At 42.8% G+C, this 10,400-nt stretch overlaps 1 protein-coding gene across 1 annotated transcript in view; it reads right to left on the minus strand.

Annotated features, from left to right (window-relative positions):
• The window catches only part of NLRP13 (NLR family pyrin domain containing 13), a 30,720-nt gene extending 27,159 nt beyond the window's left edge, over window positions 1–3,561 (minus strand). Inside the window, exon 1 of the mRNA XM_065919500.1 lies at window positions 3,494–3,561. Coding sequence (XP_065775572.1) covers window positions 3,494–3,561 — 68 coding nt within the window. The remainder of the gene's footprint in view (window positions 1–3,493) is intronic.
• Window positions 3,562–10,400: the final 6,839 nt, after the last annotated feature.

The raw sequence follows: 10,400 nt of genomic DNA on the forward strand, positions 1-10,400 counted from the left end.
TGGGAGGGACTGGGGGCAGGAGGAGAAGGGGACAACGGAGGATGAGATGGCTGGATGGCATCACTGACTCGATGGGCATGAGTTTGATTAAACTCCAGGAATTGGTGCTGGACAGGGAGCCTGGCGTGCTGCGATTCATGGGGTCGCAAAGAGTCGGACACGACTTAGCAGCTGAAAAGCACCAACCGTCTTCGGGGTGGGGGTGGGGTGGGGTGCGGAGGTCTTAATACGATGACGAAAGACGAGACGAACAAAGAGTCTCTAGGCTTCCGACACAGGGAACGGACTGGTGGTCGCCAGGGGAGAGGCGGGGAGGTCTGGGTCTTCGGATTAGCAGATGCGGACGATTGTAGAGGAGGGATAAGGTCCTCCTGCGGAGTCCAGGGGACTGTGTCCACCTTCCCGGGATAGCCCGTCACGGAAAAGAGAGTTTAGAAGGATGTGTGTGTCTGCGGGTACCTGAATCACTTTGCGAACGGGAGAAATGAACACAGCGTTGTATACCGACTATGCTTCAATAAAATTAAAAACAGAATAAAGGGTCCTTGAGGTCTGAAAATCACAACCACGTCTGGAACCATGTCTTCTCCCGATGCCAGGAAAACCATCCGTGAACGCATTCCATCAGAAACACGGAGGCTTTGCCACTGAAGTCAGGATGAAGACAGCTTAATCTTCACACCACCATTTACTATTGTATTGCCAATTAAATTAGTGATTTTAACTAACAATTTTAAGTCATTTAACTCACCCCTGGAGGGAAGTAGCCGTCTTGACTCCTTCCTGTCATAAACGTATCCCAAAGCAGAAAGAAAATACACTCGGTCCTCCCCACCATCCACCTTTTTTCTCCCCCCTTTTTACTTTTTAAAGTATGAAAGTAGGATAGCACATTTACAGGAGACTCGGAAAACATAGAACAAAGTTACATATAATTCCACCATCTATTGCAATTATTTTTTAAGTAGATAAATTAGCACTTTTAGTTGGGGTTTCAATAATAAACTCTCAGAAATCAATAGAATGAATAGACAGAAACATAGAAAGATATGCATGTGTGTGCTAAGTCGCTCAGTCATGTCTGACTCTCTGCAACCCTACGGACTGTAGCCTGGAAGGCCCCTCTGTCCATGGGGTTCTCCAGGCAAGAATACTGGAGGCGGTTGCCATTTCCTACTCAAGGGGATCGTCCCAACCCGGGGATCGAAACTGCATCACCTGCAACTCCTGCATTGCAGACAGATTCTTTACTGAGCCACTGAGAAAGCCCATAGCAGGGTATTGTACATCTAAAAAGCACTATGAACCAATTCAACAATTCAGATTTATACGGTTTTCACACAACAGCAGGGAATAAATTCTATTAAAGGTCCCATAGAGTACACACTAGGAGACACTGAAACATGTTGTTCAGTAGCTCAGTCATGTCTGACTCTTTGTGACCCCACTGACTGCAGCTCGTCAGGCCTCCCTGTCCATCACCAACTCCCAGAGTTTGCTCCAAATCATATCCATTGAGTCGGTGATGCCATCCAACCATCTCATCCTCTGTCGTCCCCTTCTCCTCCCGCCTTCAATCTTTGCCAGCATCAGGGTCTTTCCCGATGAGTCAGCTCTTCGCATCAGGTGGCCAAAGTGTTGGAGTTTCAACTTTAGTCCTTCCAACGAATATTCAGGGTTGATTTCCTCTAGGATTGAACATATCCAGGGAGATAAACAAGGTGAAGAAATTTCATGGTCTGAAGGTTTTGGAAGCATACAAAGTCTGTTCTCCTGTCACCGTGGAGTTATGTTAGTAATCCATACCAAAGGATAACTGAGAATAACCCACAGTGTGCCCTGCCTTCCGCCTTTAATAGACTGAGGATCCAGGCACTCGACAGTTGTGATTAGTTTTAAATTTAGCAATGAGGAAGCAATTAGAGCAAGATGTAAGGCCTGGAAAAGAACAGGTAAAGCTGTATATGCAGATTCTTGATTACATATTGGAAAACCCAACAGACTTTGTGGAAAAGCTGTGACCAAGATGTGTGTGTGTGATTTTCCGACATGCCCTGTCTCTGGGTGCCGGGGTCCTGCCCAAGCAGGATCCAGGGGAACCCTCAGGATGAACGGCGTCGGGGAGAGAGAGAGGAGAGAGACAGAGGGACCAGACCGGGATGTGCAGCAGAGTCTGACGGTTGCTTTATTTTTCACCATCACCTTTATACCCTAAGTTGGTACATTTCTAAGGGGGAGATAACCACACAGACTTAGTTTAACATTACATCAGCTTGTCCTTCACGAAACCAGGTGTGCTCTGTATATTTTTTGTTCATGAGAGTCTTTTCCATAGATTTTTTGTACATTATCTTCTGGCCTTGACCTTAGCAGAAAACAGAAAAGTGGCAGTCTCATGATACAGCAAGTCGCAACATAAGAGAAATACAATCCTGTTAACACAGAAGTCAGTCTTTTTGCAGAAGTTCTCAGCTAAATTTATCTAAAAAGCTTGACCACACAAAGGCTGCGGCTCCAGTGAGGCAGCCTCTGTTTAGCACTCCTAGTTAAAATTAACAATTATCTTCTTGTTTTCACACTAGGGCTAAACTCTTATTTTTCTAAAGCCTTAACTGTAACCACTTTTAGAATAATATTTCTGTGTTCTGTAATAGGGCTTCCTCGCCCCACGAAGGGCTCTGTGCCTATTAGGGCCTTTTTTATGGTTAATCTCTATGTATGATATCTTTTGGCCTTCAGGCCTGTGGACATTTATGGCTTGCACCTGGTGGAAGTTTAAGCAACTTCAGTAGCCAACTCTGTCTTTTTTGTGCTTATTCTATTTTCTTTCTATTAGGCATCATCTCCATGGGAACTAGATAGGATTGCATTTTTACAGAACAGAAATGCAAAGGATTGCAAAAACAGCAGATATGGCACAAAACAGGCTCTTAGTCTAAAAGTCAATTACCTGCAAGAAGTCACCAGCTAATCTCTATCTAAAGTATTTTCTATTAGGCACATTTGTGGCTATTTTATTTGTGGTGATTTTCTCACCCTGCTGAGGGACCTATGGTTAATGGTTTCTTTTGTTAGCGTACTGTGCTTATGATATTTAGAACAATCATGAGCATTTTTTGCAATGGGAGCACACATTTATCAAACAAGCCAGAATGCCAGCAAAAGGGTTTGAATTGAAACATTTCCTTCATCCCTGGCCCCTTCATAGGATACCAGCATCCAGGAGATTCATTAGTTAGGGTTTTTTTTTTTTTTTTTTTTCTATTTTGAAAGAATTATATTTTCTTTTTTTTAATTATTATTATTATTATTAGTTGCAGTAGTTAGGGTTTTAAGTTGGTCCTCATTCAGTGAAAGAGGAGCACGAGCGCTCTTGGCAGGCAACACAAGAATCTCCAGCAGGACGGACAAGAACAACAGCAGAAAAGGGGGGAGGATACAGGGTGGGGTAGAGGCCGGGGCCAACCCGGAGGGTCCCTTGTGGCCTGAATACCCTTGCACGTCAGGTCTTTTCCTCATGACCTCGTCATGGGTGGGATCTCCCACAACGGCTCCCGGCATCTCCCCCTTGTTTATTTTTTAAAACAGCCTGATGAATTTCATTTGCAAGCTTCTGAGTGCTCTGCCGAAGAGCTCTGACGATACAAGGGAGGACAACAGTAATAATAAGGATCAGTGCTATTACAGCAACGTAACTGAGACTAGTAGACAAAATATTTTTGGCAGAGATAAAGTTGGAGAAGGTTTCAAAGAAGTCACTGGCAGTTCCAGCGGCAGTAAAATCCAATCGGGAATGCTCTATCGTTCTAATCTGTCCATGCAATCTGTCTAAATCTAAACTTATGCTAGAGCTATTCCATACCCATGAAATATGATTTTTAATTTTTTTCCCAATTGTAATCAGTCTCATTAACCTTTAAGGGTGTTACACAAACCCACCGGTAGTCTGAGTGGCAGAACAATGCTAACTTGTACTTTTAGGGCTTGCAGTTCTGTTCCGATATGCATCACCGCTTCCTCCAGAGCATCCACCTTCATCTCCAGTCCTCTGGCCACGACCTCTCGAGCAGCCAAAGCCAAGGAGACACCCTTTGACATAGTATCAACATACTGTGCAGTATGCGCCCGCCGGGTTAATGCAACTGCCGCTGGCAAGACAGTAAAGCGAGCATAGCAATAAAAACCCTTTTAGGAGAGGCTGAAGATCCCTGTAGAGAAGCTATTCTCTGCTCGATGGCAAAGCGACTCATTTTGTCCCCATGTGGGTATGGAGGCTTGCTGAATTGCCCGCATAGGACGTCCTGGTTGCAGGTCTTGAGGGATCCGATCTTCATCCAAAGATAGATTACTGAGATAAGCTTTAGAAACAGACTTAGGGTGTCTTTTTTAATAACTTAATTAAATCTGTTAGCAATGTAACATAACCACAAGGAATTATCTCAGAAGTGAGTCTTAGTAAACACTAAACCTTAACTAACAAAACTAGAAGCTTAGCTTAACAATTTACAAAACTTAAAATTCAGTGATTTTTTTCATTATGGAGGCATTAACCCTGTAGCCGTGGAAGGCTTTAACCCATCAAATAAAAATGAGGTTTGTCAGGGAGCTGGGAAAAGCCAAGCAGCCGTCTTGGATTTCCCATAGCCCCGACTCTTTGATTTTCAGCTATTGTTCACCCATTTTTAATTACCCAATTTAGGAGTAGACTGTTGCCATGTTTTAAGGACATTAGGATAGCACAAGTCTAACAGTGAGGGGTTATTTTTGGTAGAAGCAGAATGAGCTTTTACATGTACCATAATCTTAAATAGCACTTACTTACCTTACTAAAGTAACAAAAAATTTTAAAAACAAATGTAAATCACTTAAAGGCAAAGAAATTTATAATCTGTTATTGAAAGATTTATTTTAAGAAAACTTCATTCTCTTAACATAGAGAGTAGACTAAATTTCAGTCTGTTACCAATTTACCAGATAGCAAACAAACAAAATTTTTCAGTTAATCTTAGAAAAGTCTTTTTTATAAATCTTGAAGAACTAGCAGTATTTTTTAAAGGCATGAGAGTGAAACCATACAAGCCATTTTTTTAAAATCTAATTAAATTGTAATTAACAAAGTAGCCTGGTCATTGCTGTGACTTGTAACACTTTAACATGATAACTAAAATTATAACTGACAACATTTTACCAGGACATATCAGACTTTTATGAATTTCATATAATTTTTAGGATATCTATATAAGTAACATCAACCATACAATATAACCTGAGGAGATTTGTCACTCCTCCAACAATACTTCCCATGCAATTTAACATGTCAAATGAACTCAGGTAGTTTAATAGCTCTTTGGGATATCTCAGGGGCCCTCTAAAGCATCCCAAAGTCAGCTAAAAGTCAAGCTACTTAGGCAGTTTCATCAATAAATATCAAAAGGGTTTATAGTACTCTGTCAGGTAGAATCATATAGATCACTGTGAAATAATATATTTACTTAGCCAAAGTATAAAAGAAGATTTTAAAGGTAAACATAGAACAGATCACTTCAGAGGTAAAGAAACTTAAAATCCATTATCAAAGGCAGTTCAACATCTCAAGAAAACTTTCATTTATACACAAAACTCTTCCCTTGGGGTCTAGTTTCCATAAAACCTTTTTATCACTTTTTGTACCCATTCGTTCTCCCATCCTGGAACAGCCACCTGTAAGTCAGACCTACTTCCTTTTTTCTTCATAAAATGCAACTTCATTTTTCATACTTTCTTTACTGAACACACACATCTTACTTTTTTTAAGCAAGCAAAAATTGACTTTTCTATTAGCATTTTATAGATTGGTGAACATAAATACCAGTGATAATTTTTTTTAAAAAATTCTTGCAAACATCTCAGGGTGGCATTAAACATTATTCATTTGTAGCCTCAAATCTCTTTAGTTTTTCTGTAAAAGAAAATCAGTGTTTAGCAGTAAATGTTTAAAAATCTTATTTTATTTGGAAATGACCTAATTATTTAAAAGACTTTCAATACTTAGTTTAGTACAACCCTTAGAAATTTAAGTTACGCCAATCTGGAGAGACTATTGTAGACAGATATTTTTAAAGAATAATTATTTTTAACAGTTTATATACAAACTCATATCTCATTTACATTTTTTAGAAATTTTTTTAGTCGAGGTAATTTCTTTGTTGACAAACCTGTAACAGATATAATATTTAATTTATATTAAACCTAGGTACAATGAAAATATTTTACTTGATGTTAATTACTCTAAGACATGTCTATATTAGATAAGTCAACAAACAAACATTAATATCAGGTATTTAATACTGAATATTTCCCAGTTTACCTGAACCTGTAATTCACTGTTTAATTTAGAATTATTTGGCTTGTAAGAACTGCTGTCTTCTGGAAACCAAGGACATTGCTCTTGGACAAATGTAAAAAGGACTGAACACTGGTTTTTTTAACTTTATTTCCTCTATGGTTAAGGAGTTGCATTATGACTCCAATAAAAAACTGCCTTTCTTTTGACTCAGTGTTGCCCATTTTTGTTAGTAATTAGAAAAAGGAAAAGGAGAGGATGTTAATCTTAGAAAAGAAGGAAGCTGAAACCTACCCACCTTTAACCCTACCTTTCTTATGTAGGGGGGCCTGGAGCGCCCGAGTGGGGTCCTGCCCACCCTCCTTACCCTACCCACCCCCCTGTCTTATGCGGGGGGTCGCGACGCGCTGGTGGGGTCCTAGCCGTCCCGAAAACTGGACAATGAGAGGCTTACCTTTGGGTCCCTGTTTGGGCGCCTCTTGCCGGGGTCCAGCCCCAGCAGGACCCAGGGGAACCCTCAGGATGAACGGGGTCGGCGAGTGAGAGAGAGAGAGAGAGAGAGAGAGAGAGAGAGAGAGAGACCAGACCGGGATGTGCAGCAGTCTGGCCCCGCTTTCTTTTTCACCGTAGCCTTTATGCCCTAAGTTGGTACATTTCTAAACAAGCCCACAGACTTAGTTTAACATGACATCAGCTTGTCCTTCACGAAACCAGATGTTCTCTGTACACTTAGTTTATGAGAGTCTTTTTCCATAGATTTTTTTTGTAATTATCTTTTGGCCTTGAGCTTAGCAGAAAGCAGAAAAGCGGCAGTCTCATGGTACAGCAGGTTGGAACATAGTAGAAATGCAATCCCTTTAACACAAAGGTCAGTCCTTTTGCAGAAGTTACAGCTAAATGTATCTAAAAAGTTTGACCACACAAAGATTCTGGGGCTCTGGTGAGGCAGCCTCTGTTTAGCACTCCTAGTTAAAATTAACAATTACCTTCTTGTTTTTACACTAGGGCTAAACTCTTATTTTTCTAAAACCTTAACTGTAACCACTTTTAGAATAATATTTTTGTGTTCTGTAATAGGGCTTCCTCACCCCCTGGAGGGCTCTGTGCCTATTAGGGCCCTTTTTATGGTTAATCTCTTTGTATGATATCTTTTGGCCTTCAGGCCTGTTGACTTGCACCTGGTGGAAGTTTAAGCAACTTCAGTAGCCAACTCTGTCTTTTTTGTGCTTAATCTATTTTCTTTCTATTAGGCATCATCTCCATGGGAACTAGATAGGATTGCATTTTTACAGAACAGAAATGTAAAGGATTGCAAAAACAGCAGATATGGCACAAAACAGGCTCTTAGTCTAAAAGTCAATTACCTGCAAGAAGTCGCCAGCTAATCTCTATCTAAACTATTTTCTATTAGGCACATTTGTGGCTATTTTATTTGTGGAGCTTTTCTCACCCCGCGGAGGGACCTATGCTTAATGGTTTCTTTTCTTAGCGTACCATGCTTAGGATGTTTAGAACAATCTTGAGCGTTTTTTGCAATGGGAGCACACATTTATCAAACAAGCCAGAATGCCAGCAGAAGGGTTTGAATTGAAGCATTTCCTTCATCCCTGGCCCCTTCATAGGGTACCAGCATCCAGGAGATTCATTAGTTAGGGTTTTAAGTTGGTCCTCATTCAGTGAAAGAGGAGCAGGAGAGCTCTCAGCTGGCAACACAAGAATCTGCAGCAGGGCGAACAAGAACAACAGAAAAAGGCGGGAGGATACAGGGTGGGGTAGAGGCCGAGGCCAACCCAGAGGGTCCCCTGTGTCCTGAACGCCCTTGCGCGTCAGGTCTTTTCCTCATGACCTCGTCATGGGTGGGGTCTCCCACAACGACTCCCAGCATCTGGGTCTCCCTCTGAGAGGGCCTGTTTTGGGGAGACCCACATTAGGTCCTGCTGATACCAAAACCTTCCTTTTGCTCAGTGAAATCACATTCCAAACAGGGGTGATGCTCATGGGAACAAGATCATCCGGTTAATGGCTCTAGAGGTTTATTGCTGGACGCAGCATCTTTGGGCTGAGGACAGGCATTTTGCCCTCTACGAGTCCGGGGAATTCCCCAAACCTGTAATTTTCTAAAGTTGCTTGTTCTTCTGAATTGAAGAGGCAGGGGCACAGGTCCTTCCCAAATTGGGAGCACCCGTCAGGACAAGCCTTGCCGCCCAGGGGCTCCCACCCAGGATGCTAAGAACTTTCCAGCTTGCGCGGTGAAGAGGGCGGTGACGCGCCAGCCGCAGCCAATGCGAAGCGAGGGCGGGAGATGAGCGCGCCCAGAGCTTATAAAGGTGGAAGGCGGGCCGGTCCAGCGCCTTCTCTTTCTGCCTTTGGGAGATGTCTGTGACAAGAAGGAGCCAGGAAGCCTAGCTCCCTTCGGGGTGAGTGGGTTGTTTTCCTCTTCTACGCCCTGGTCCTCCACAGCACTTTCTCAGTTACTGGGTCAGGCCCATGCATTCACCAGGCCAGGGAGGCTGAGTTTGCGCTTCTCTTTCTAGCTCCTTGAGGTGTGAAGTTCGGTTGTTATATTTAAGATCTTTCCTTTTTCTTAACCTGGGCTGCTTCTTTTTGTTCAAATAGCAGAATAATGGAGTCAAGAGTGGATAAGTCAAGTCTTATCCACAGGGAGCTTGCAATTATCCAAAACCACTGCAGCAAGGGGAAAGAGAGATAACTTTGAGTCAGCGCCCAACACAGGATGATTTAGGCGGCCAGGAAGTTCCGGGATGAGGGCATGATCGCTGAACGATGATAAGGAAAGATGATTCAGGGGCTTCCCTGGTGATCCAGCGGTTGAGACCCCACCGTCAGCTTCGGGGCGGGAGAGGGCAGGTTCCATCTGTGGTCTGGGGGCTAAGATCCCACGTGTCTTGTGGCCCAAAACCCAAAATATGAAACAGAAGCAACATGGTAACAAATTCAATAAAGACTTTAAAAATGGTCCACATCCAAAACTCTTTAAAAAAAAAAAAAAAACCCAGGGACGCAATAGGGGGAGCAGTGGGTAGACCAAGACAAAAGCCCCTTTCCTGTTAATGATTTCATTCTCTCTCCCTCCACATTCCGCTCTTTACACACAATAAATCTGATGCAAGACGTGGAAAGAAGGATGTGATGTGGAGAAGATAGGTAGCAGGGAATAACATACACACCTTTAAAAAAAATTTACATTAATTCTTTAATACCATCTATTATCAAATCCATATTCAAATTTCCCCAGCTGTCCTAAGACTATTTCATACAGCTGTTTTATTTAACCTAGGAGCACAGCTTTCAACTGCTTCTTACAGGGTTTGGGCTTCCCAGGTGGCACTGGTGTAAAGAAACTGCCTGCCAATTCAGGAGACGTAAGAGACACAGGTTCGATCCCTGGGTCGGGAAGATGCCCTGGAGAAGGAAATGGCAACCCACTCCAGTATTTTTGCCTGGAGAATCCCATGCACAGGGAGCCTGGCGGGCTGCAGTCCATGGGGTCACAAAGAGTCAAACAGGACTGAAACGACTTAGCATGCACGCATTACGGCTTTTCAAACTTTTATTCTAGAACTTCCCTCCCCTCCCCACCCTTTTGACTTTGGGTCTTTTTTTTTAATTGTGGTAAAAGTCAGACAATATAAAACCTACTATATTAACCGTATTTAACTGTACAGTTCAGTGGCGCTAAGTACATTCCCATTGTCATGCAAGTCTCCACATCGTCCCTCTCCCGAATGTTTCACCTTCCTAAACGGAGACGTTGATTCCAGGTGCTTTTTGTAAACACTCAGTGGGTCTTTAAAATAAGCATGGTATAGAAGGAAGCCCTGAGTCACTGCTCACTCTGAGGCACCAGGCACTGTCTGAAATGTACCTGTGGGTGTGCCTCTCTGAGAACCGTCCCCGGCACCTATGATAAGATTCCCGCCATCAAAGGTGAGAAGAGGGGCGCAGAGAGAATAAACACCAGAGTGGATCTGAGCCTAAATGCTGAGCCCCCAGCACCGGATGGGCCCCAGGTCTGTCCACAGGGCAGAGAATTTCCCGGGAAGGGAGGAAAGAGAAA

The sequence above is a fragment of the Muntiacus reevesi genome, chromosome 2 (assembly GCF_963930625.1).
Source record: "Muntiacus reevesi chromosome 2, mMunRee1.1, whole genome shotgun sequence".
Taxonomy (NCBI): domain Eukaryota; kingdom Metazoa; phylum Chordata; class Mammalia; order Artiodactyla; family Cervidae; genus Muntiacus; species Muntiacus reevesi.